Raw genomic sequence first — 26338 nt, forward strand, 5'->3', positions numbered from 1 at the left:
TCATCTTTCGTTGTGTAGTCCACGGAAATTTCGTGGCGCATAACCATCTCCTGATGCATCTTGCCAGGGATGGCATTCAGGAAACGTTCATTGAACGTTGCCTGGTCAGGAGGCGTGATCATCTCCTCAGCTGCACGATACAGCTGATTATAGAAGTGTTTGATTCCCTTCGTGGAATCGTATGAAAGCGTTTTGAACGCTTTCGTAGATGCTACTGCTGCAGACTTCTTGATGAAGGTGCAAATAAGGATCTCTAGTAGATCCCAGAATGGGGGAGTTACCCCATTCTGCACTCCAATGCGTATATAGTGCATCAGGAGGTCTTGTGCCTCGCCTTCAACGGTGGTTGTCAAAGTGTGGACGTGAAACTCGTTAGAAGCTTCACCCTTCCACCCACACGACGACATATAGGCTAGCCAGGAGTGCAGCCAGTTGTGGAATATCTTCGAGTTATTCTCTCCAGACCATTTGATGGTCGGAGTCAGTCCCTGCATCTTTTTGAGCAGTTCTGGGCGTACATCTGCAGGCAGTGGCTGTAGGATTCGAACCTCTACACTTCGGCATGCAGATTCAAGAAGCTGAGTCATGAACTCAGATGGATCAGGCACTACTCATGCCGCAGGCGCTGCATATGAATGCATGGTTGAGTCAAACAAACCGGGTCGTACAGACGAGTGGTTTGGAAAGTTTGATGAAGGCTCCCGTTTTATCTCGGTGCCAAATGGGTCAAGGAATGGTGGGTTGGCCCAGGACGAGCCACCCTCACCACCAATCTCGTCATCACCGTCCCCATTCGGACGACGGGGCCTTCTTCCTGAGTTAGACCTAACTTGGTCTACATGCCTCTTGCTCCCTTCTGGAGCCGCAGGCGGTTGTGAGAATCGGTGGTAGTTATCCAGCACCCATCTGAGTGCTGTGCCATGGGACAGTCTTTTGGGGTCTTCACCGTTTGCCCCACAACCCATGTTGTATACGAATGCCGCGTCTGCATCCAGACGGGCATTAAAGTCGAAAGTGGATTCGCTGAGACTACGCTTAGCAAAGATAGGTCTGACCTTGGCGGGCTGTCCGCCAATGTCATCTACACGATCCTGGACATAGATCGGGCATTTTTTCCGTGTGTAATAATCGTACGGAACACTGGTGACTTCCGCGTCACCATCCTCCTCCTGAATCGTCTCCACAGTGGCCTTCATTGGCACTGTTTTCTTTCTTCCGTGGTCGGGAGGGAAATTACGCGTTTGGGTAGCGTCAACACGTGGTATTTTCACCCCACCGTTCATGGGTTGCGACGACAGAATGAACGGCGCGGGCACGAAGCCTGGCCTGAAATGGGATGGAGAAGTTCCACTCTCCCCCGCAGTCGACGATCCAGCCAGTTGTCCTGGGTCGATCTCCCTACTTTTCCCCTTGGCGTCAGTGGTTACTGGCGCCGTCAATGGGGTAGGTGGCTTAGTCCCACTAATGATGGGAACAAATCGTCCGTCAAATTCTTGTACCTCGACGGACGGGCATGAACTTGTCGCCTCTGTGACGACGGCAGGGACAGTGGGGATCCCTCCAGGTATGGGGACCCCAATGATTGGTTGACCCGTTGGATTAACGGGGACTACAGGGACCTCCTGGGGCGCTTGCGCCTCCACAGAGGGTTTAGTGATTGGTTGACCCGTTTGATTAACGGGGACTACAGGGACCTCTTGGGGCGCCTGCGTGTCAGGGGACGGACCCCGGGTCCCCATGACCCCTCTCTACAGTCCACAGTCTAGCCTGTAAACACAGCCCATCTCAGGGCATAACTACTGTGGGTAAGAAAGTGTATAGATAAATGAAGAGTAGGCTACACTTGCCTACTGTGGGTAAGAAAGTGAGAAGAAGGTTAACTTCTCACTTTCCCACAGTGGCCCCAATATGGCGAAAACTTCCGGGGATACCCGGAAGTCACATGAGGTGGGATCCGGGGTCGGATCATGCGGCGCGTGGAGCGTGCGGCGCAGGAAGTGCGCGGGAAGTGGAGCGGGTCCGGACGCGGGTCCGGGTCCGGGCTAAGTCAGGGTATGTGCCCTGACACTGCGCCTCAACAGCGGTTTTTATCGTCTGGTCAGAGACAATGATAGGGTCCCCACCCGTTGTTGGGTTCACTGGAGGGTTTGCAGGTGGGTTATCCACCATTGATGCAGGTGGCTTTGGCTCGTCGCGTTGAGAGAGCGTGAGGAGAATTTCGTTTAATTTCTCATTAAGTCTTTCCTCCACCTTAATGATGTTTCGATCTAGACGAGCGATGTTATCGCTATTCCCAGAGATTTGGGTGTTCATGTTATGGACATTGCCCCTCAAGTCGGCAATGTCGTCATCGACTTGGTCGACGCGATTTCTTAGTACTCGCGCCGTTTCAGACACGAGGGAGTGGGTTGGGGATGGAGGACGCGACGTGCGCATTGGGACGAATGCTGCGAGAGTCTCAGCTGCGAGGGCTTCAGACGTTGTGACTTCGTCAACGTCTCTCATATAGGTGAGACGCATCTGAGACGCATCCCTGGGCCCTTGCAGGCCCAGATCACCACCATCACTTGAGGTGGTGTCGTCTTCCGCCCTATGGCCAGTGGAGGGGCCGGCCATGTTGGCGGGAGCGTTGGACGTACTCCTGGTGTTGTATCTCCACGACATCCAGAAGAGGTGTCGAGTCGTTCAACAAGTTCATGTGAGAACTTGATCGAAGTCACGCGTTGTCAGGGCCGACTGTCACGACCCGGCGTTCCCCGGGGGCAGACGACCTCCTCCCTGACCCTCTCCCACACCCGAACACTCCCCGCACACTCCGCTCGCCGCCCGTCGCCGTCTAACCACTTCCCGCCACCTCTCCACAACCCCTCTCTTGATTGTCGTTGAACGACCTAGCGGCGCAGAGCGCCGTGACCTGTTGTTCCATGCTTCGCCGCACCTTGTTACCTCGCAGCGAAGGTCACGCTTGACCTTCGCTGTCGTGAACACGTGCTCTTTGTTTGTTTTCCTCTTTCCTTTCTCCACCCGCAATCTCCGCGAGATCTGGCGACTTATTCCCCATTCAGTTCCCTAGCGCTTATATACAGCTTGTAGCTAATGCTTGTACTGGAGTTCGAAATCAACTAGAATTACCCCCTAGAGCTTACCTCTGTCCCCGCGAGACCTCTGACCTTCTAAGTATCGGGACCGCATCGAGAACAAGGCGCAACGCTCCTCCTAGAGTCGTTGAAGCCGAAATCCCGGCTCACTCGCCTAAGTAGCCTTGGCCTCGAGATCGGTGGGGTTTATTCCTCGCTAAAAGCTCAGTCGGGTGTAGGATGCCTTTACCACTAGCGGGCAACGCTCGGTCGCCTACGGCTACCCTCGGCGAACCTTCGTACGGTTCTGACAGTATTTCGAACTCCCTATCGCTCTTGACGCCCTTACGATGTCACAACGTATGACTCGCTCGCAGAGCAGGAACGCTGCGGCAGGACCTTCTACGACGCCTTATAGAGACTACAGCTCTAGTACGCCATTTGAAAGAGGTAGGACAGAGGAGAGACAATTCGAGAGCTTTACGGCGGGCGATGAGTACTACCCACGCTCCTCAACCCCGAGAAGGCGATGCCGAGACGCTAGCAAAAGCGACTCGGACGACGACTTAAGGGGTGGTAACGAGGGCGATGAAACAGCTCAGGCTCCACCACCGCCGGTGACTGAGAGAAGGACTTCAGGCGCTGCAGCTGAAGCAGCCGCTGCGGCTACCCAAGACAATGGTGAGGATGACATCGAGGAAATCAATCCCGAGGAAGTCGATCCGAAGGATAAAGTCAACTTCATGCTCACCAGGGCAATCTCGGAACTAACCCGCACTACCCGCAGCATCCGCCTGATCATCCCTACACCTCCGCCACCAGCACCACCTCCTCTGCCTCCACGCCGCGAACCCCCCCGTAAAAAAGTCCGCAAACCCGACCAGTTCGACGGATCAGACCCTAAAAAACTCCGCACGTTCTTCGTTCAATGCGAAGTAAATTTCAAAACTCGAGCCTACGCCTTCCCCGACGAATCTGACAAGGTGTTGTACACGGTGTCATACCTAAAAGGGCCGGCCCTCGACTTGTTCGAGCCCGACCTCCTCCGCCGTCATCGCCTAGGTCGAGAACCACGTTGGATGAACGACTGGGAAAGGTTTGTGCACGAGTTAGAACGCAACTTCGGCCCGCACGACCCTATCGGCGAGGCCGAAGAGTTGTTATTCAACCTCACGATGAAGGATGGGCAGCGAGTTGGTAAATACGTGATCGAATTTAACCGCTATGCGGGCAAATTGGATAATTTCGGCGAAGGGGCACTCCGCACCATGTTCTATCGCGGATTACCGGATCGAATTAAGGACGAGATCACTCATTTCGGTAAGCCCACATCGTTATACAACTTACGAGACCTAGCCAAAGATATCGACGGCCGCTACTGGGAACGTAAGGTTCAGACCGAGCGGCGCAACAAGCCCACTCACGATGCTAACGACAAATCGCCGCCTAAATCCTCTCCCGCAAAACACCAACACCCTTCCGACCCCCCACCTAACCCTAGTAACAAAACGCCAAAGGAAAAGGAGTCCAACGGCAAACCAAAACCCGACCTCGCCGCAAAACTCGACAAAAATGGCAGGCTTACGAAGGAAGAGCGCCAACGCCGCTTCGATAATAAGCTCTGTATGTTCTGCGGAAAGGCCGGTCATGTAGCTAAGGATTGCTACAAGGCTGGTTCTAGCGCTTCCAAGGCTAGGGCAGCCAAGGTGGCAAGGCCTGAACCGGAGTCAGACTCGTCGTCTGACCCAAAAAATTAGCCGGCAACCATCCGGACCACGCACGATCGGATGGTTGCGGTCAACCGGTTCGTGCGCAGAGGGAGGTATGCTTGAACGCATCCGCCCTCTCCAGCCCCAATTCTTTCTCTGTCCCGGTTTCCTTTTGTTCCATTGACGGTCGATTTCCTAATTCAAGGGGGAATGCCCCCGGCTCTCCTTTGTTTTCTACTTCCGGGACTCCTGTCTCCCATGCGCATATGTTTTCTCCTGACGGTCTACTTGTCAGGGCACACCCACCTGACCCGGTTCCACCCGGGCCCACCTGGGCCCACCTCACCCGCTCACCCGCTTCCCGCTACCCATCCTTCCTCCCTCTTCCCCTTTCCTCCTCTTCCCCTTTCCTCCCTCTTCCCCTTTCCTCCCTCTTCCCCTTTCCTCCCTCTTCCCCTTTCCTCCCTCTTCCCCTTTCCTCCCTCTTCCCCTTTCCTCCCTCTTCCCCTTTCCTCCCTCTTCCCCTTTCCTCCCTCTTCCCCTTTCCTCCCTCTTCCCCTTTCCTCCCTCTTCCCCTTTCCTCCCTCTTCCCCTTTCCTCCCTCTTCCCCTTTCCTCCCTCTTCCCCTTTCCTCCCTCTTCCCCTTTCCTCCCTCTTCCCCTTTCCTCCCTCTTCCCCTTTCCTCCCTCTTCCCCTTTCCTCCCTCTTCCCCTTTCCTCCCTCTTCCCCTTTCCTCCCTCTTCCCCTTTCCTCCCTCTTCCCCTTTCCTCCCTCTTCCCCTTTCCTCCCTCTTCCCTCTTTTCTCTTCCTCCTTTATTTCACTCTCCCTTTCTGTTTATTCTTTCTATTTACACGGACCACCTTCCCTTGTATCATTGTACTGTTGACCCGTCCGGCTTGGACACCCCGGGCGACCTCCCGCTACGCCCAGCATGCGCGGACGCCCTCGGGATCCCCCGCGGGGATACCCGGATGGCTGCGGCCTTCTCCGCGGATGACGTGGCACCCGTCACGTGACCCAAGCCGCATGTACATAAATGTACCTGAAGTGGGAACTGAAGAAGTAACCTTCTTCTCACGTTTTCCACTTCAGGTAAGTAGTGTAGTTCCTCCTTTTAATAACAATTCACGTTTTCCACTTCAGTCTAAGTGGCCAGGGACTATAGTCCCAGATCGGGCCCGTCAGTACGCGCGCCCACTTCGTCCCCTGAGAGGGTCCCTCTGCCGGGCGCTACAGCCGGGCCCCCTCCACCCCGGACGCGTCCCTGACACTACTTTCCCCAGAAAAATGTGATCCCTCCGTTGTTTTCTCCGCTCTTATAGATTCAGGTTCCTCTGACTGTTTTATTGATACAGAATTGATTAATAAAATAAAGATCCCGACCTATACCGTGACCCCTATGCAGCTCCGCTTATTCGACGGCACCACAAACAATGTGATAACCCGCGCCGTCGATCTCCCCGTCCGTTTTATTACCGGTGATGTTACCCCGATGACATTCTTTGTCACCCCATTGGATGGCTCTTGTGCTATCGTCCTTGGACATAACTGGCTCGCCCGATACAATCCGTTGATTGACTGGGTAAAGAGCAGTTTAACTTTCCAGACGTCTGAACAATCCAGTCCGATCTCCCAGAGCTCTCCTGAACCATCGCCGAATGCTGTTCCTCCAGTGGACACATCGGTTCCCGTATCCAAAGACACACCGAGTAATCCCATCCACCAGGCTCCTTTGATCGAGTTAGTCAGCCCTGCGGCATTTGTCCGCACTGCCCGACTAGAAGGTTCCGTAACCTTCAGCCTGAGCATCCCGTCCCAAGCGAGCGAGCTGCGCTCATCCACCTTGTCCGAGCCCGCCGACCTCGAAGCCGTACCGAAGGTCTATCACGAATTCGCCGATGTGTTTAGCAAAAGCAAGGCTAACACTCTGGCGCCACATCGTGAGTTCGACCTGAAGATCGAGCTAGAGGAAGGTGCGCACCCCCCGTTGGGAACCCTATATTCCCTATCCCCGACCGAACTTGAGGCTCTTCGAGCATTCCTAGACGAGCACCTGGCAACCGGCTTCATTAGGCCATCTTCATCGGCTCACGCCGCGCCGGTGCTCTTCGTCCGCAAGAAAGATGGATCGCTCTGTCTTTGCGTGGATTTCAGGGGCCTCAATCGAATTACAAAGAAAGATAGATACCCGCTGCCTCGCATAGCAGACCTGCTAGATGCCCCGAGCCGAGCAAAGGTCTATACAAAACTCGACCTGCAGCACACCTATCACCTTGTGCGCATCGCCGCAGGCGACGAGTGGAAGACCTCGTTCCGAACCCGCTATGGTTCCTATGAATGGCTAGTCATGCCATTCGGGCTCACCAATGCACCTGCGGCGTTTCAGCGGTTCGTCAACTCTATCTTTGCCGACCTCTTAGATGTCTGTGTTGTCGTATACCTGGACGATATCCTAGTGTACTCTGAGGACGAAGCCTCTCATGAGGAGCACGTCCGGGAAGTCCTCCGCAGGCTTCGACAGCACGGGCTATTTGCCAACCCGAAGAAATGTGAGTTCCATACCGAGACTACGGAGTACCTCGGGTACGTACTTTCTCCTAGCGGACTTGCCATGTCCTCAGAGAAGGTGAAGGCCATCCAAGATTGGCCCGAGCCCCGTAAGGTAAAAGACATTCAGTCTTTCTTGGGATTCGCCAATTTCTATCGGCGATTCATCCACGAGTATTCCGATATTGTGGTACCACTGACCCGGCTCACCCGAAAGGGGGCCCCTTGGTTATTCACCGACGATTGTCGTTCGGCTTTCCAACGACTTAAGGACGCCTTCACTTCCGCCCCCATTCTGACCCATTGGGTTCCCGACGTGCCGATCATAGTCAAAACCGACGCCTCCAATTACGCGATTTCAGGCATTATCTCTATCCGCTGTGTGGATGACGAGATACGCCCTGTCGCTTTTCGTTCGAGGACGTTGACGGCGCCGGAACTCAACTACGACACCCACGACAAGGAGCTTCTAGCAATCTATGAAGCATTCCGAGGGTGGCGGCATTACTTGGAAGGTTCCGGTACCCCCATCGATGTGGTTACTGACCACAAGAATTTGGAATACTTCTGCACCACGAAGCTCCTAACGCGCCGCCAGGCTCGTTGGTCTGAGTTTCTCTCTCAATTTAACTTGGTTGTCCGTTTCCGCCCGGGTAGACTCGGCGCGAAACCAGATGCGTTGACTAGACGCTGGGACGTCTACCCCAAAGAGGGGGATAGGGACTACGCTCGCGTAAACCCTCAGAACTTCCGACCGGTGTTCACACAGGAGCAGCTTGCGTCCTCCCTAAGAGCTACATACCTCGCCAAACCCATGCTACGAGCGAGCTCCCTCGTCAACGTCAACGCCATCCACAAAGACATCCTAGCCGCCCTCCCCGCTGATCCCACCATCGCCGACTACCTCGCCGGCCCGATCCCAGAGGACTCCCGTTGGTCTCGAGACGCAGATGGCCTATTACGGCTAGACAACCGAATCTACGTCCCCGATGCCAACGACCTCCGGCTTCGCATCCTGAGGTATAAGCATGACCACCCGCTCTCTGGCCACTTCGGGCAGAACCGAACCTTGGATCTGTTACGCCGAGAGTACACCTGGCCGGGCGTCTGCACATTCGTCAAGGACTATGTGTCCTCCTGTACGGCTTGCGCCCGCGCTAAGACCCCACGACACAAGCCGTATGGCTTGCTCAAACAGCTACCTATCCCCGAACGCCCGTGGCACTCCATATCAATGGATCTCATTGAGCAACTTCCCGACTCCTCCGGCTTCACGGCTATCTTGGTTATCGTCGACCGGCTATCAAAGCAGTGCGTCTTCGTGCCAACGACCGATACCATAACAGCCCCGGAGTTGGCGAAGTTGTTCCTCCTCCACGTCTTCTCCAAGCACGGCGTTCCATCCCACATAACCCCCGACAGGGGTCCAGAATTCGTTTCCCACTTTTTCCGCTCCCTTGGCAAGGCTCTGGACATTCGCCTACACTTCACCTCGGGTTACCATCCCGAAGGCGACGGTCAGACCGAACGAATGAACCAAACACTGGAGCAATATCTGCGCGTCTATTGTAACTACCAGCAGGACAATTGGTCTGAGCTCCTGCCCCTGGCGGAGTTCGCCTATAATAACGCGCCGAATGCTACAACCGGTGTCTCACCGTTCTTCGCGAACAAAGGTTACCACCCGAACCTTGCCGTACACCCCGAGCGAGATCTGACTTCGGCGCGAGCCCAGGAGTACTCAGTCGATCTCGACTCTCTCCACCAATTCCTACGCGAGGAAATGAACCACGCACAGCAACGCTACCAAGGCCCTGCGGATGCTCGACGGCTACCTGCTCCCCCGTTCAGCATTGGCAGCTCCGCATTCGTGAAGGCCAAGTACTTCCGCACCACTAGGCCTTCGGCGAAGCTCGCCGATAAGAACCTTGGGCCATTCGAGATCATCGCGCAGCCAGGTTCTCATTCTCGTACTCTCCGCCTCCCCGACACCATGAAGGCTGTGCACCCAGTCTTTCATGTCTCCCAACTTGAGCCCGCTGTTCCCAACCCCATCCCGAACCGCACGCAGCCGCCACCGCCGCCAATCGAAATCGACGGCGAACTTGAATATGAGATCGCCGAGATCCTCGACTCTAAAATCGATCGCCGGCGAAGCTGCAAGCTGTTGTACCTTGTACGTTGGGACGGTTATGAAGGGACTACAGAAGAGACTGAGTGGCTCCCCGCGACCGAACTTGGTCACGCTTCAGACCTCGTTGCGGACTTTCACTCACGATACCCGGATAAGCCGGGACCAAATCGCGCCTAAGGCACGGGACGGAATGGATGGATTGCGCTTAAGGATCATGTAAGAACAAAGTGGAGTAGGAGTCGGAAGTAGACGTCGCAGGATGATCGACCCTAGACCCCGTCACACTCGCCTCCCTCTCCCCCGCTTCCCTCGCCTCGCGCCTCGCCCTCGCCTCCATCAACCGCCTCTCTTCAGTGTCGCAAACGTGTTCCAACAATCGTCCCGCCACGGCGGTTAGACCAGAGATCGCTTGATGGATGTCGCGAAGCACATCATAGATCTTGTCCTTCTCGTTGACCACCTCATCTTCCTCCGTCTCCACATCGTCCACATCCATCGTTGACCCCTCTCCTTTCGGCGCTTTGATACGAGGTCGCTTCGTAGATTGAGGCGTCCCCGCTCCACGTACACACTTCTGCCTGGACTTCTGACATGCGGCGCAGATGCCACGATCGCTGTTGCCTTTGACACACTCCACGCCTCTCTTCACGCAACGTTCGCAGGGGGGCAGTCCTTCCCCCGCCACTGATGTAGCAGCAGGACGCTTTGATCAGGGCGATCAGTAAGGGTTCCTGGCAAAGATCACACTGATCGGGGTACTCACCTTGCCTGCGACCACATCTGACGCCTTCGATCGCCTCTCCTCCTCAGCAGCGAGACGTGCAGCCTCAGCTCGAGCCCTGGCCGCCTCTTCCTGTTGTTGGGCCTCACGATGCGCAATCTCAGCCCTGCGACGCCGCAACCTCTCCGCCTGTTTCTGCTCCATCAGCTCTACATCGTCATCGGACTGATCGACGATGTCCTCCTTGCTCCACGTCCTTATATCCGTTGGATTTTTCTTGGGAGCCATGAGGTTGGAAGATCAGGTTGTTGTGGTGGTAAGTTCGATCACCGTGCCGGCGGAACCAAAATTTCGGGCTCAGCCGAACCGGTTCCCACGCCAGTTCCTTGGGACTTCAAGGGTTCAGTCCTAAGAGGGGGATACTGTCACGACCCGGCGTTCCCCGGGGGCAGACGACCTCCTCCCTGACCCTCTCCCACGCCCGAACACTCCCCGCACACTCCGCTCGCCGCCCGTCGCCGTCTAACCACTTCCCGCCACCTCTCCACAACCCCTCTCTTGATTGTCGTTGAACGACCTAGCGGTGCAGAGCGCCGCGACCTGTTGTTCCATGCTTCGCCGCACCTTGTTACCTCGCGGCGAAGGTCACGCTTGACCTTCGCTGTCGTGAACACGTGCTCTTTGTTTGTTTTCCTCTTTCCTTTCTCCGCCCGCAATCTCCGCGAGATCTGGCGACTTATTCCCCATTCAGTTCCCTAGCGCTTATATACAGCTTGTAGCTAATGCTTGTACTGGAGTTCGAAATCAACTAGAATTACCCCCTAGAGCTTACCTCTGTCCCCGCGAGACCTCTGACCTTCTAAGTATCGGGACCGCGTCGAGAACGAGGCGCAACGCTCCTCCTAGAGTCGTTGAAGCCGAAATCCTGGCTCACTCGCCTAAGTAGCCTCGGCCTCGAGATCGGTGGGGTTTATTCCTCGCTAAAAGCTCGGTCGGGTGTAGGACGCCTTTACCACTAGCGGGCAACGCTCGGTCGCCTACGGCTACCCTCGGCGAACCTTCGTACGGTTCTGACACCGACGACGCGCGCGTTGCCAAATGGGGTTTCGGCGCCGGTAACACGGTGCTGAGAATGGAAAAGAGAATAGAGCGTAAAAAAGTGAAAGGTTTCTTACTAGTTTGGGGACGGTAACGTTCCGTTCCCCCGTTCGCCTCAGGCCTCAGAAGTCCGTCTAAGTATACGCTTGAGTTTGCTGTATATTAACGGGGTAGAAGTAAAGGCTGATCCGCCTTTTACAGCTACCCCGAGGGTTTATATACAATCTAATACATTCTCGGCACAAATAAATAGAGAAGCTTCCGCGACGCTAAATTAGCGTCGCGACATAATTATTACACAACACAACATCAACTGATGTTGTGGGCGGAATATAGACATGGGCCGGGGCCTCACAAAAACACTATCTACAAGAGTGCTGCAACAAAGTTGGCATCGCACCATTGGAGCTTGTAATGTATGGGAATACGCGTTGGGGCTCTTGGCTAATGCTCCTGAAGCGATTTGTGCAATTACGACCAGTATGACGCTTTGATTCAATTGTGTTCAGGTTCTGATTATTCATATAGGCGATTATGCATTTTGTCCAACATGCTGACCGAAAAAGCTCCGTCCCAAAGCAAGAGGCCGAACTCCCAAATACCAATCATGGGTATTCACAGATGAGGATTGGATTATGATACAGCGTATCATTGATATCCTAGAGGTAAGAGAGCAATATAATTTCACTGGGAAGATCCCGTTATATTTACGACAGCACGTAATCAGGTTGCTGGCGATGCACAGCAAGCATTCTCTGGGTCAGATATCCCCAGTTTCTCCCGCCTCCTCTCCGCATATGAAGAGCTCATGACCTCATGGGAGAACAAAGGGAAAGACCCTGCCTTCGCTGCGATATCTAGCGCAATTCAGGATGGAGTTACGCTCCTCGGAAAGTACTATGATGCCACTGATGAATCGCCCTTAGCAGTGCTGAGTACTAGTATGCGCCAAATCATACATCTCATATCATTCTAATGTCTTTTTTATCACAAGTCCTTGACCCCACAACAAAAGATACATACATTAAGTACTTTTGGGCTCCAGAATAATATCAACCAAAAGCAATGGACGCTGTGCGAAAGATCGTAAGTTTTTTACTTCCCATTTCCCAGGCCTGACTGAGCCGCTTTCAGTTCCTCGAATACCATCAAGCCCACATCACTCCTGTGACCCAGTCCTCGGGAAGCACTATTCCACCTGAGGCCACGAGATTGTCAACATCGGTGTCATCTGTGTCACAAACATTTGCCATATCACGTCGTCTTGCTGCCAGCCGGATGTGCCATACTCAAGAGATCGAGGCTGGCGATCCATACATTGAGCTGAATCGCTACATGAGCGATGTTCTTGAACCACCTGGTACCGATATGCTGGATTTTTGGAAGGTACGTATATTAACTTTAAAAATCCCCGCATCACACTCAGCAGGCTCTATGATACATAGAACAGGGGCTCCGCATATCCAGTGTTGCAAACAATGGCATGGGACATTCTTCCAGTCCCCGGATCATCCGTGCCATGTGAGCGGTCATTCTCAGCAGCTAAGCATACCGATACTGGGAGCCGCAATCGCCTGCTACCTGAACACCTTGGCCGGATTCAGATCTCCAAAGCCAACCTGCTACGATATCAGCAGGAAAAGAAGGACGCAAAAGAAATGGCTGCTCAAGAACAACTCAAAAGGTGGAAAGAATATGAGGCTAAGGAGGCAGCAAAGCGTGCAGAGGATGTATAATACTTCTTGCAATATATTAATTCCGCTGTAAATACATCTCATTATAGGTGTCTGTTTGAACCGGTTCGAACCCGAACCAAACTGTTGTTGAACCATGGTTCGGTTCGAACCAAAGTTCGGTTCAGGTTCGGCCTTCCCATCCTCTTTTCGAACCGGTTCGGGTTCAGGTTCGCGGGATTCTACCTCTGAACCGAACCGAACCGAACCACGGTACCCCTAGAATAGGATATTCGGGTATGATATTGACATCCATCTGATCAGTAGACATGGCGGAGGCAACACGGAGCAATATGAGATTTATCAGAACTCTGCACCTGGCCTCAGTCTAGCAGAGGCCTACAATGAGTTAAATAGGAAAACCTAATCCATCTTACTCACTACAACAGACACATGCTTTCGAACCAACTCTATGAGCTCTTTCAAAACCTCCATTGAGAGTGCCTTGCTCCCAATTTCTGCCGATCCCTGTTCTTCCGCTAAAGCCCTCTTCTCTGGAATCAGGAACAGAGGGCCTGACTTTATGTTGACTTGCACCAATACGAAGGAGTCAACTTCAGAGAAAGAAACGTGCTGTTCGGCATCAGCAAGTCTCCGTTGTAAATAAATCTGTGCCCGCCTTAACAGTTTCAAGCTTCGTGCGGAATTCCTCTAAAGCAGTGATGAGACCAGATGGAAGGTCTTCGTCTAGGGCCGTTTGGAACTCGTTGAGTGCAGGTAAGAGCACATTTGCGTCATTGGTGGTAAGGTCAGATATCTTTCGCTTCTTAGAAGGCATCAGCAGGGTTGTTGTTGTTGTACTCTATTTTGTGGCCGCGTTTGTATGTGGCAATACGTCACTCATCTCTCTCTACTCATGAGGGTCAAAAACCTGCTCTGACGACCGCGGCCCCGTATGTGTCGATGTTTCTTAAACTGTGGGTATACCTGGAGGCATACCTGGAGGATATGCTCTCTCTCGTGACTAATGCGCCATCCACTCATGAGCTGAGATCGATCCTCATTCACTCTGCGGACTGCTTTTAAATTTCACTGCTCGCTTGCACGTCCTAGCAGTGAAATATGTACTTGAATCAGCGTACAACCCTCCCAGCCTTCCCGGGTTTGAGACACTTCTTCCGGAAACGTGTGGGGCATTTGAAACCGAGGTTTCTTATTTGCAAAGCTTTGACTCAACCAGAAACAAGCATGCAATCTAACGTTAATCACATTCTTTATCCCTTCGGGCACCTGTCTTGTTCAAAGCACATATACGAATTCATCGTTTTCACCATCTGTCAAATCTAGAAAGGCCTTCTTGCCCAGTTGCATCACCCCATTCCTGTTGCTCTCTAAAGCAATCACTGGGTCCTCGCCAGAACTCCCAAGTTGAGTTGTCATCATGGGATCTAGGATCTTGGCAAGTTTCCCGTTTGAGGTGCATAGGCGCTGTTTCAACAGATTAAGGAAAGCAAAGTTGACGCACTGTAGCCTGGTCGAGGCAGGAAATGCATTCACGCAAGAAATGAAGGTATGTCAGTTGTGAACAGGTGGGGGGCCAAAGGAGATTACCCACACAACAATGCCAATGAGCGCGCATAAACAACATATGATAATTCTAATACCAGATGCACGGTGGGCCTGTCCACAGACTTAAAGAGAAGCGGACCTAACGGTGTCCCATTCAACGAACAAGAGACGACATTGAACGAAACATGTACCAATGAGGCTACCCGACGCATAAGAGACTTGATCTGAAAAACCACTCACGTACCGCATTGAATAAAAGAGGGCATGAGGGGAGAAGCTACGCACAAAAGGAAAGCACCGTCGCCTTCTTTGTCCGACCAGCCGTGTTCCCCGCTATCAAGCTCAGAATGAGAGCGTTACCACCAAGAAGAAAGGCGAGCAGGCAATATGAGAATACATGAAGACCTCGGGCCAAGTGGCCTTGTCCAATCGCATCTAAGACGCCGGAAAATTGGCGGTTACGACGCGGGAAAGGAGAGTTTCCATAGCAAACCCACAGAGCATTGCACACCCCGCCACGACAGGCAACAGAAGTATGACAAGCATAAATCCCTTATATTTGAATCTGGACGCGGCCCAAGAGAAAAACAGGATGACCGATGCTTGAATAATGCCAAAAGGGATATTGACCAGTGAAATAGTGTGTGGGCTTAATCCAAGCTCAGCCTGTGGTTCAATGCCATTCCGTCATACAAACACAAATGAACCGAGGCGCATAAACTCACTAGGATAAGCGGTCCGAATGCATTCGGCACACTTGAACCAAGATTCAGTAGCAGTGTCATTCCGGCAAATAGGTAGGTCTTTGGTTCCATCACACATTCCCACACATGGGACAGCTTAAACTCGGGGGTTATATTGTGCAAAACCCACGAGGACTGGTTCGCTCGGAGACGCTCAATAGCTCTGAGTCGATCCTCGGGAGTAAGAAAACGAGCGACCGAGACGGTGTTGTCGAGTCGCCAGCTGTGCATGAAGGAAAGGTTTGAGATTTTTCGATTGGGGAAGGGAGTGGGTGGGTCCGTACTATATCATCGGGGTGCTGGCAACGGTGATAGCTCCTGTGAGTCGTGGTTGATTGTGGGCATGAGAAAATCAGTAAAATATGCAAACGTCACAAACCAAAGGATAGAAAGATGATCTGGTAAGCATGGAGCTTGTTTTGTATGTGCCCGAGACCGTATACCAGAGCGCTTCCGAGCACTGTCCTTGAGTAAAAACCAGTCAGTCCCGTGTGATCAACCCCGTTAAACACAATCTCCTTACGAAAACCCAGTCATCGAATAAAATGCTGCAATCCTGAGAGGTTGTTCCGCCCTCCTATACCAATTTGACACTACAATTGTAAAAAGTGACAAGCATGGTGCCTCGAAGAGTCCCAATAGAAATCTTGATGTCATCAGGCCAGCATAGTTTTTCGCCGTTGCCATTCCAGTAAGCGTGGCGCCCCAGCAGAATACAAGGGTTGGCACAAGGACACGACAGGGAATTTTAACTGCAAGAAATACGGCAAGCGGCTGCGCAATGAGCTGTGCAATATAGCCAATGGAACTAAGGGAAGAGACCTGGTCGCCACGGAGGTGCTAAGCTTGAAGTTGAGCAGGCTATAAGAAGGCTAGAGTTCAAAGGCCTCTTACGGTGTCATTTGCGAGACCAAACACCACAGAATAGCCAAGAACCGATTTGTCGAGTACTTGCAAGAGAAAAATCCAGCAGAGAACAGGAAGAATTGTTCGGTCAATCTTTCCCAGGATCCGTTTATTCTAGATAAAGAGTACGTCAAAACAATCAGGTCGAGAGGCTCATACACACATCTTCATGGGTAATAATAACATTGATATGGGATCCTATGGCGTCGGTTGAGACACCTTCATCATCAACAAGCTGGATAGAATTGGAGATAGGCAGGTTGATATTTTCCTTCATGCCGATACCAACGGCACCAGACACGAGGATGCGAGGTTCCCTGGCATTGACGGACATGTCACGCCTGGATGCGGGTTATAAGACGACGACGGGGGAACAATGGCCCTTGCATGTAAATTTCCGCACTGATGAAATGGATCACTCCGCCAACGCACTCCCTTCCCAGACTGAGGCTGACCGTCTTTGGATCATCCGATTCCCCGATGGACTGGGGCGGTACGGCCTCTTCATCACAAAGAATAGAAGCCCTTACCATCACCAAATTGTGTCGGCAGGAAGGGCGCAAAAGGGCGTTGTTAACAAAAGAGAGAACCTTTGGGGTCTACGTTCTGTTCTTCCGTGAATGAACGCCCGAATACCAGGAGAAGTGACAAATCCGAACGAGAATTACGTGATTTTGGGAAATCCTGTCATGATAGAACTTATGGAGCCAGGGGAGACCCCTGTTGGGGGCGCTGGCACCATCAATTGCCACCCGAAATAGCTCTATGGCTGAGTATGGGAACGAGGAATTAAAAGGTCAAAAGGGAGGAGTTTTGAGAGGGTATTCCCCTCCCTTTGAATTTTATTGGGCATCTGGACATAGCCTGTCGATCCTTGATTTATAGACGAGATCCTCCCAAGCCCGACTCCCGGCAGCTTACAATGATGAATGACCCCCTGGTCAAAGGTCCAACAACGTCACCGCACCCCTGGCCCCGAGCAGAAATTGAGCAGCAAGGCCCACATTGGAATCTAATTCACGCTCCAGGGCCGGGAGGCGACTCAATCGGAAGAGTGTTTGGTCCACCCAGACTCTGGCAAAAGAAATTCGGAAGGCCTCCTGCTTGCCAATAACAAAAAGAAGTCGGAGGATAGCTCATAGCGTCATCTCCGAGTTATAAAAGCGACCGCTTATTCTCATATTCTCTCAAGCTGTTGATCCGGAAATGAGGTGGAGGGGCGGAGTTGGCCGGGATTGAACGGATTTATAGGCAAACGTACTGTACATTCATCCGGGGCCATTTCGGACGAGCAATTCTCATTTACATGATGGTTGGAGCGAGGATTGGCTTGTAGTCCCCATGTGTAATATCATAAACCTGAATTTCCTACATTGAGTTCTCTCCCCGTCCGATCAAATTATCCCTCCACATCAGCATGAACTCCAGCGTCCACCGATTCCTTATCTTTACATCACCATCCGGCAAGTCTTCATCCCATTCTCTTGTCTCGCCTCCAACCTCAAACTCTGTCAAACCTCCCTCTCATCCACGATGAGACCTTGGGCAGAGGCAAGCCTAACGAAACGCGCAAGCGGAGCACGACCCGTGTGAAGCCCGGATATGACAATGATACGAGATGTGGGAGTACGGGAGAGTAGAGGAATCAGTGTACGGAGAAGTAATGGGTGCGAGAATGTGTCCCAGAGGATATCCGCACACAGGATAAGGTCGTAGCCAGATGGAGAAGGTCTAGCGCCAATAAATCACAGATCGATTCAGTGAGGTGTACGGCTAGAATGGAACATCACGTACTCTAGGAGGTCTTCGGTTTCCTGTCCCCATATGTGGGGGATGACCTTGGCACGAGAACGTTCGTTGGGAGTTAATAGGCATTGCAGTACGTTTCCCCGTAACGTGGAAATAAGTTTAGGGTCATCATAGTCCGTGAGTACTGTCTGGTTTCAAAGGTAACCCAGTCTGGACTAATCAACAGTTGTGCTGTAAGGCCCACGTACAAGCGCTGAGCCTTTAACCACGCTCATGATTCCAGGAAGTCCTGTCCCAGCTCCCATCTATAACACCAATTGATCACTATTAAATAATTGCCGCCTCTTGGTTCGCGAAGAACCCACCTCGATAACTGTCTTTCCCGCAACATCAATCAATCCACTCGCTATACGATCAGCCATTCTCAACCCGGCTCTCCATTGACGGTGGGCAAAGATCTGTTTGACGTCAGGGTCGGGTATTGTCAGAGGAATCGACGAAGGGATACTAGGGTGTGTATAGGCGAACTGAGTTGAGCCATCACCAAACCCTGGCTACTATGACAGAGTGAGCTGTATATTGTCGAAGGCGGGAACGTACGGATGAAGGGACGTGGGACGCACGAGGACACGATTGGACGTGAGAGAGGCAGTGTATACTACAAGTGGGTTTTGCTCCTTCCCTTCAGGAGTGTTTGAGGACATACTGGTGTCGGTGATGGAGGTCGACGTCGGCAGGTTGCGACGGTCATCGATCCGACTCAACCCGAAGAATTGATTCTAGTGAGAGTCAAATCAGAGTGTAAAAGTAAAATGGATTGGCTGAGTTATGTTGGTTGAAATATTCTGCCGAAGGATCACTGAAGGGATTACGATGTTGCCGTTCCAGCTGGTGGGCCGAACTTATTCGTCTATTCGTCCAATCCTTATAGATTCGTGACGTCAGCCGGAGTCGATGTATTCTCTATCTTTAGAGTCTTATTATCAACAAGAGGAACAAGAGAGGCACAGCCGGGAAAACGTTAAGAAGCCGATCAATCTCTTGTCCCCGAAAATCTCTCGTGCATAAGTATCTCAGCACCACCCTAGAATCGACAAAAGGCTCAAGAGATCGAATGCCATGCACATTTCTCTGTGTTTCTATTTTGCTTCATTTATTTGAACTCTCCGCACGCCCACCTGGTTTGCGCTGGTTCTTTTCCAGTAGAGCGTCATCCAGCGCTAAATTGTGACTGAGCCTGACTATTCCCCTGACTGTCTCCCATACCATGCTGAAACATTGGCAAGACAATGTCTGGAAATGATTACAAACATACAGGTCGTCTCGGTTCTCTCCTGGCTTATTATTCTGTTTTCAGCATTGTTCTCGTCGCCCTGGCACACAATGAGCACTCTTGCTTCCCTGACTGGCTTACTATCGCTGCATGTCCTCAGAGAGAATACTGCGTAAAGTGCGGTGCTTCGATTGTAACTTGGAGCATCAAGGATGGGAGTAGTCATATAGGCCAGTTAATGATTGGGACGGGTGTTTATACTTTACTTCACTACAGTCCACTTCTAACGTCATCACTTCCTTCATCAGCGTACAAATCGTCACTGGAGACTCTGCCCTCCCCTGATTTATTACCCACTGAAAACCAGCAGGCTGCTTTCAACCCGGTGTCACGCTCTTTCACAAACAGCCAGATCATTCACAGTCACATTTCTCAAACCGGTCGCATAAGTGGGGTAAAATGAGTTTGGTTCCTAGTCACGGAATGGGAGATGCTCGACTCGAAAGGGCTGGACCCTGGGTATTGGAAGCTTTATGATGGCAGCGGCGGATGCATAGAATGCTACTATGTATTACAGTCAATCTGATGGGTGAGAGTATGCGACACAATATCGCGAGTTGAAAGCTGCTGGGTTTCAGTGGGCTGCAAGTTGGGGCATGTAGTACTGTTTCCAGTGGTACGCGACGTACTACATGGACGAAGTATATGTAAGGTATCGGTATCACGACATGCCAGGGATGATCGCCCGCGGAAACTGGTAAAGGAATTCAACGTATTCATTTATATTGACCGGCCACGGTTGGAATTCAAGCGCGGTTCAACTGACCGATTAGAAAGAGTGTTAATGTTACGTATGTGAAATTATTGTCCCAGAGGGGATCGGAAGACCGCCAATCTCTGCGAGGTGAGCCGGAACAGAGTGAGCCAGAAGCAAGGGGCTGATAGATGCTGGTGTGTGGCAACCGTGATAATTGGGTGAACAACGTGGGCCGGCCACCATTCAAATGGGTGCCGGTGCCCATTACGGGCCAGATGAATTGAAAATAGCAGCTGATGGAGGAGAAGGCAGCACTGACAGTGAGAGTAAGCTTTAAATATCCGGTTGCGTTGTAGCACATGTAGTTGAACGCTAATGAGATTGGCAGCGAAGCGGAGAAGGCACCCTATGGCATCCATATTGTTTGGTTACACGTTCATGTGAACAACTAGTAACTCGACAAGGATTCGGTTCAGGGAGAGAGTGCGGGGATCCAGCAATGCTATAGAAAGTGGATGGGTCACAGGTTACCAGCCTCTATTAGGTCGGAGGCAGTGGTTGCACGGCACCAGCCTTTGCTCGGATCATGTTGCCTGATTGGTGTTGTCTCCGGCGGAGGACCGGTCGAGTTTGGGCCATTTCGGGCACTCATTGTCTATGTAAGCTCTCACACCTGATTACAATAATATCACAAGTTACTGCTGGGTTGACAAAACGTGGGTGACTAAAATGCCGAACCGTGGGAGTCTTGTGGACTTGGGAGGCCGAGATTCCGTAGGTTCAAGCACGGCCTCACACCTTCCCACCGCTCTTGGTTGTCTCTGCCCCTCAAACCCTCACAGCCATCTTTCTTCACATAGCGAAGAGTGGTCCAACACGGGCTCAGCCACCTTCGCCCCGCGCTACTCTGGCTCCTAGCCGCCATGCCACCCAAGAGACATTCCGCTCCATCCAGATTCGTGACTGCTTATAACAAGCTCGCAGACTTTGACGTCGTAAGCTTGTTCAAGCGTGCCCCGCCACCTGGGACACCAAGAACCGTCTTCATTGGCCAATCCCTCCCCGATGAGTCCTATAACTTCTCAAAGAAAGGCAAAAAGACAATTAAGCCCGAGAACACCTACGTAACCAACCAAGTCGTCACCTCAAAGTACACCATTTTCACTTTCCTGCCGCGAAACCTCCTCGAGCAATTCCGCCGCTTGGCTAACGTGTGAGCATCCCCCCTGATCAAGCGGTTTCAATTATGAGATCATAATGCTAATTAACAATGATCCCTTTCCACCCTCCGTTAGGTTCTTCCTTTTTATCGCTATCCTACAATTCTTCCCAAAATTCGCTACCATTTCTCCTGGGCTTGTCATCTTTCCCCTTCTCGTAGTTTTGGGCATCACGGCCATCAAGGATAGCTACGAAGATGCCAAGCGTCATCAGTCAGATCATCGTGTGAACTACTCAGAGACTTTGACTCTCGTCGGAGGAGGGATCCAAAATCCTAACGTAATGGGTCCTAAGCAGAAAACGTTTACACCTGGTATTCCCAAGGCGTTACGCCGCAGAAGTAAAGGTTTGCTAGACCAAGCCGAAGAGAAATCTGGCGAGGAAGATTTGCACCCTGGTGCGGGTGTTCCACCAAGTCGTCGTGGTACTTTTACCAGCGTCACATCCCCGTTTACCTCCAGTCGCGATTCTGATCCAAATGTCACTCAATGGGAGACTACCATCTGGGAGACGTTAAAGTGGGAGATTTTCTCTTACTTCGTTCGGACGATCAGGTGCCCGCAGATGTCGTCATTTGTGCCACTTCGGAACCGGAACATATCGCCTTTGTGGAGACGAAGAATCTCGATGGGGAGACGAATCTAAAGAGTCGTCGCGCCGTTGAGGAACTTTTTCATCTGGCCTCGCCTCAAGCTATCGTTGAGTCTATTTCCAAGGATCCCTTTCGTATCGAGGCCGAGGCTCCGGACGTGAACATGTACAAATTGAATGCGGCAGTGGTTTGGAGCGATGGCCGACGGTGTCCTATTGATTTGCAGACGGTGTTATTGAGGGGGACGGTTTTGAGGAATACAGAGTGGGTGATCGGGATCGTACTCTATACGGGGACGGATACGAAGGTTGTCATGAATTCGGGTGTGACACCTTCGAAACGAAGCCGTGTCGAGAGGCAGATGAATCCTATGGTGTAAGTCTCCCTCGCAAAGCGGTGTAATTTTGATTGATTGATAATCTTTTGCACCCCTTTTAGCTTCATCAACCTCGTTATGCTTGCTACTATGGGAGTTGTTTGTGCCATCGTGGACTCCGTCCTTGAGCACCGTTATGTTGATCGTGGTGCTTATTGGCTCTATTTGGATCATCGGTCGACTGACAACCCCTCTATCAACGGTCTCGTCACACTCGCAAACGCATTCATCACTTTCCAAAACGTGGTGCCCATTTCGCTTTACATCTCGATCGAATTCGTGAGAACGTGTCAGGCAGCGTTCATCTATTTCGATTCGGAGATGTATTATGTGAAACCAGGGCAGAGCGAGGACGAGGGACAGCCGACGCTTGCAAGAACTTGGAACTTGTCGGACGATTTGGGTCAGATCGAGTATATTTTTTCCGACAAAACTGGGACCTTGACTCAAGTGAGCGCTTTGACTTCGGCTTATATTTATTCACTCATTGTCGCCATATATCCTTTCCGCAGAACTCCATGGAATTCCGACAATGTTCGATTGGTGGCAAGATTTATAAGGGCCAAGCTCCACCCGTCGCACCGACACCAAGCCCATCTTCGTCTGAAAAGAGGCTGGCTGCGAAAGGGGGTTCGAATCGGGGGTCGCCACCGGGTGGTGCGCAATCTCTCACATCTGATGCACCAACTCTCGCAGATCCTTCATCCACGATAGCTCCTCAGGTTAAACCCGGCGGAATGCTCGTCCCTCCTGCTATTAACGATAATGTCAACTTGACACCGGTCAAACTTGCCGAAGGCGTTCTATCACACTTTTACGACCCCGAACTTTTGAATGATTTAAGAACGACCGATCGAAATGAGCGGATTAATGGTTTCTTTACTACGCTTGGATTGTGTCATACCGTGCTCACAAGTGCGGATCCTGGGACGAGAGCCATTTCGTATAAGGCTCAATCACCCGATGAGGCTGCCCTCGTTCAGGCAGCTGCCGACGTGGGTTTCGTCTTCCTTGGACGTGAACCTTCTTCGGCTATCGTCCGGTTACAAACCCCTTCCTCCCCTAAGCCTCATCGGTATGAAACATTGAGCCTGTTGGATTTCACATCTACGAGGAAGAGAATGAGCGTCATTTTGAAGAAGATTGAGGATGGAGCCGGCACTGGCGAAGGGGTTGGCACTATTCTGTTGTTGTGTAAAGGGGCGGATCAGGTCATCTTTGAGCGCCTGGGACCTAATCAAGAGGAGATGAAGGAGAGAACAGGTCAAGATTTGGACACTTTTGCAAACGAAGGGTTGAGAACGCTCTGTCTTTCGTACAGGGTTGTGAGCCGTGAGTCCATCTATTTGTAAAACTTCTTCTGAACAATGCTTTTCTGATGCTGGCTCCTGTTTCTTCTTTTTTTTTTCCCTCCGGTAGCTGAGGAGTATGAAGAATGGGACCACCAATATCGAGAGGCTCAAGTTCAGCTGGAAAATCGTGATGCCCATGTTGAGCGTGTTGCGAATGAGATCGAACGCGATTTAATCTTGCTTGGTGCTACCGCCATTGAGGATAAGTTGCAGGAAGGTGTTCCTGAGACGATTGCAGATTTAAAGCGTGCCGGGATCAGGGTCTGGGTTGCTACTGGTGATAAACTGGAGACCGCCGTCGGTATGTCTTGATGTTCTCATTCATAGGATACTCTCTGACTGGTTCTTTGTAGCTATCGGGAATAGTACGAACCTCATATCCCATGAATCGAATCTTATCGTCGTCAAAGGAAGTGAAACACCTGGTAAAACCGCGTATAACCAAATGGTTTCGTCCTTCGAGCGGTTCTTCCCCAATTCAGGCGTCCTAGACAAGCCGAATGTGCGGCCAACCTCTGAGTCCGACGAGCTCGCGCCAGTGACCAGTCGAAGGAACTTCAACCGAATCAACACAGGACTTTCGGATGTTATTGCTCGTGATAACGGTGAAAGGCCTGGTGGTTTTGTTCTCGTCATCGATGGTGTTGCTTTGGAGCAGATTTTCGCCGAGGAATTTTCAAAGGATCTGCTTCTTGAGCTGGCTTTGCGTTGTGAAGCTGTTATTTGCTGCCGTGTTTCTCCGCTTCAAAAAGCACTCGTCGTCAGACTCGTGAAGGACGGGCTGCACGTTATGACACTCGCTATAGGTGACGGCGCAAACGATGTCAGTATGATCCAAGCTGCCGATGTCGGCGTGGGTATTTCTGGAGAGGAAGGTCTTCAAGCCGTGAATGCATCGGATTATGCCATTGCACAGTTTAGATTCCTCAAGAGGCTCTTGTTCGTTCATGGACAGTGGAGTTATGCGCGGAACGCAAACATGATTGTGAACTTCTTTTACAAGAATATCATGGGTATCGGTGTTCTTTGGTGGTTCCAAATCTATTGCGCCTGGAGTACGACATAGTGAGTGGTTTGTTTCGTGTGCCCTTTTGGCACCTTATTGTTGCGCGTTTGTTAGCGTTTTCGAGTACACATATCTTCTCTTTTGGAACGTGTTCTGGTCCCTTGCCCCTGTCATTGCCATTGGCATCTTCGACCGGAATATTGGTACGCTGTCCTGAATTTGTTGAATTTCCGCCCTTTCAATTCACTCATCCTCCCTTTGGTTTATAGATAGTGACATTCTGATGGCTATCCCTGAGCTCTACCGTTACGGAAGAGAGAGGGTCTGGTTCGGCACCGGAATATTCCTGGCATACATGCTTGATGGTGCATATCAGGTTCGTATTTTGGCCGCGAGATCGTTTGGATGTTGCTACATAATTCTCTGTTCTGACAGAGTGCGGTGGTTTTCTTCCTCTTGCTGTATGCCTACAAAACCACCACAGCTCGTGGTGACGGCTATGATGTGTACATGTACGAGTTCTCCACGGTATGTACTCGGGGATCCCACACTCCTGCACGCATTGTGCTGATGCGTGTTTCAGACCATGGTTATTTCTGCTGTCATGGTTGTAAATGCGTTCCACGTTCTCTGTACTTCTGCATGGACTGCTTGGGTAATCTTCGCTGTGACGATCGGTGTTGTCCTCATCTTAGTCTACACGGTACGCGCAATCTTTCGATTCGTTCTTCCACATCACTGACCCACTTTCCCCCAGGCCATTTACTCGATTATCCCACCCAAGACATTCTACACTCCAATCTAGTAAGCATGGGACATGCCTTTTATCATTATGCGGACATCTAAGGGAAAATTAATAGTGGGAACGATCACTACTTGTTCCGGTCCGCTTATTTCTACTTTGGAATAATACTTACCTTCTTCATTGCGATGGCGCCACGGTACTGCTGGAGGGCATATCGCATGCTTTATTATCCAAATGACATTGACATCATGAGGGTTGTTCGACGGGACCATCCTGACCTCGACCTTGCCAGTCATCCGCTCATTGGTCAACGTTGGGCTGAAGACGGGACGTTACGACCTTTGGATGCTGGGGACCCAGAAAGTCAGTCGAACGTCATTCGATTGCCAAACCGACCCGCCAGCCAGGCATCCTTCCGTGGACCGGCTGGCCAACGGACGGACATGTCGACGGGGCTGGAGATGTCGCCTTCTCGAGGGTTCGACTTCTCGCAGGAGGAAGGTGGTATTGCCATCCGTCGTATACAAACCGGGTTGTCAGAGAGGAACGGGCAGATCGGAGGACCACCCATTACTCCCAAGCGGCGATTTGGTGAAAGGTTTATTCCTTCGTCTATTCGAAAATCTTCACGTCGAGGTTCTTCTCGTCCCCCGATATCAGGGGTCATGCCGTCATAAAGACCGGATGGCCGCCGCACGATTCTTCATGCATTATTACGATCACCCTTTCACGATTGATTTGTGCCTTTCACGTTGCTATATTCCATCCCCGTTTTCTCATTATTTACTGTCAAACCATATTGCTCATTTCTCAGTACCGGTCAGTCATCTGTAATGTGCATTTGTGATTGTTTTTGCCTTCCCAAACTTCGCACGAACAAGGGTGGAGATTCAGCACAATCAGGAATTCAGGGTCAGAAGGATTTTGAAGTGGAGGGATTTCGATTGCTGGCCGCCTACGTGGCCGAGAATGTATAATACAGCTAGCTGAGAAATGCGAATGATGACTTAGGCCTAAGGATGTTGGCATGAACATTCCCGTTGACTGCGAGAGGAGTCTTAGCAATCACTCACCTGGTACCCAATTGTC

At 51.6% G+C, this 26338-nt stretch overlaps 7 protein-coding genes across 7 annotated transcripts; 3 read left to right on the forward strand and 4 right to left on the reverse strand.

Annotated features, from left to right (window-relative positions):
* Positions 1 to 13031: 13031 nt before the first annotated feature.
* EI90DRAFT_3085923 (uncharacterized protein) lies at positions 13032 to 13763 on the reverse strand. Its single transcript, XM_039062165.1, has 3 exons — positions 13640 to 13763; positions 13402 to 13593; positions 13032 to 13348 (listed from the first exon to the last, which is right to left on the reverse strand). The coding sequence occupies exons 2-3, from the start codon at positions 13453 to 13455 to the stop codon at positions 13187 to 13189; spliced, it is 216 nt and encodes a 71-aa protein (XP_038909270.1). The 5' UTR covers positions 13456 to 13593; positions 13640 to 13763; the 3' UTR covers positions 13032 to 13186.
* Positions 13764 to 14259: 496 nt separating this feature from the next.
* On the reverse strand, positions 14260 to 16714 carry EI90DRAFT_3282513 (permease of the major facilitator superfamily; the record flags this gene model as incomplete). The annotated part of the gene is made up of 11 exons (XM_039066904.1): positions 16342 to 16714; positions 16167 to 16292; positions 15796 to 16112; positions 15652 to 15737; positions 15557 to 15590; positions 15255 to 15495; positions 15027 to 15195; positions 14815 to 14964; positions 14721 to 14753; positions 14625 to 14668; positions 14260 to 14484 (listed from the first exon to the last, which is right to left on the reverse strand). The coding sequence occupies exons 1-11, from the start codon at positions 16510 to 16512 to the stop codon at positions 14260 to 14262; spliced, it is 1596 nt and encodes a 531-aa protein (XP_038909271.1). The 5' UTR covers positions 16513 to 16714.
* EI90DRAFT_3085936 (uncharacterized protein) lies at positions 16656 to 17616 on the forward strand. Its single transcript, XM_039062166.1, has 2 exons — positions 16656 to 17370; positions 17440 to 17616. Exon 1 carries the CDS (start codon positions 17101 to 17103, stop codon positions 17290 to 17292), a length of 192 nt encoding a protein of 63 aa, XP_038909272.1. The 5' UTR covers positions 16656 to 17100; the 3' UTR covers positions 17293 to 17370; positions 17440 to 17616.
* An 85-nt stretch (positions 17617 to 17701) lies between these two features.
* On the reverse strand, positions 17702 to 18638 carry EI90DRAFT_3002836 (uncharacterized protein; the record flags this gene model as incomplete). Its single annotated transcript, XM_039056353.1, has 4 exons — positions 18293 to 18638; positions 18176 to 18232; positions 17964 to 18115; positions 17702 to 17909 (listed from the first exon to the last, which is right to left on the reverse strand). Coding segments are annotated over exons 1-4 (474 nt in total), but the record flags the coding sequence as incomplete, so codon positions are not given.
* A 142-nt stretch (positions 18639 to 18780) lies between these two features.
* Positions 18781 to 19893, forward strand: EI90DRAFT_3085937 (uncharacterized protein; the record flags this gene model as incomplete). Its single annotated transcript, XM_039062167.1, has 2 exons — positions 18781 to 18818; positions 18873 to 19893. A coding segment is annotated over one exon (456 nt), but the record flags the coding sequence as incomplete, so codon positions are not given.
* On the reverse strand, positions 19624 to 20465 carry EI90DRAFT_3085938 (uncharacterized protein). The gene is made up of 2 exons (XM_039062168.1): positions 20027 to 20465; positions 19624 to 19954 (listed from the first exon to the last, which is right to left on the reverse strand). Exons 1-2 carry the CDS (start codon positions 20220 to 20222, stop codon positions 19677 to 19679), a joined length of 474 nt encoding a protein of 157 aa, XP_038909275.1. The 5' UTR covers positions 20223 to 20465; the 3' UTR covers positions 19624 to 19676.
* A 256-nt stretch (positions 20466 to 20721) lies between these two features.
* Positions 20722 to 26275, forward strand: EI90DRAFT_3158823 (uncharacterized protein). Its single transcript, XM_039066198.1, has 13 exons — positions 20722 to 21170; positions 21253 to 21658; positions 21733 to 22145; positions 22209 to 22596; positions 22659 to 23478; positions 23566 to 23799; positions 23852 to 24563; positions 24619 to 24707; positions 24774 to 24880; positions 24940 to 25032; positions 25088 to 25207; positions 25262 to 25308; positions 25365 to 26275. Exons 1-13 carry the CDS (start codon positions 20881 to 20883, stop codon positions 25924 to 25926), a joined length of 4281 nt encoding a protein of 1426 aa, XP_038909276.1. The 5' UTR covers positions 20722 to 20880; the 3' UTR covers positions 25927 to 26275.
* The last annotated feature ends 63 nt before the right edge of the window (positions 26276 to 26338 follow it).

The sequence above is a fragment of the Cantharellus anzutake genome (assembly GCF_015039405.1).
Source record: "Cantharellus anzutake strain C23 chromosome Unknown EI90scaffold_114, whole genome shotgun sequence".
Taxonomy (NCBI): domain Eukaryota; kingdom Fungi; phylum Basidiomycota; class Agaricomycetes; order Cantharellales; family Hydnaceae; genus Cantharellus; species Cantharellus anzutake.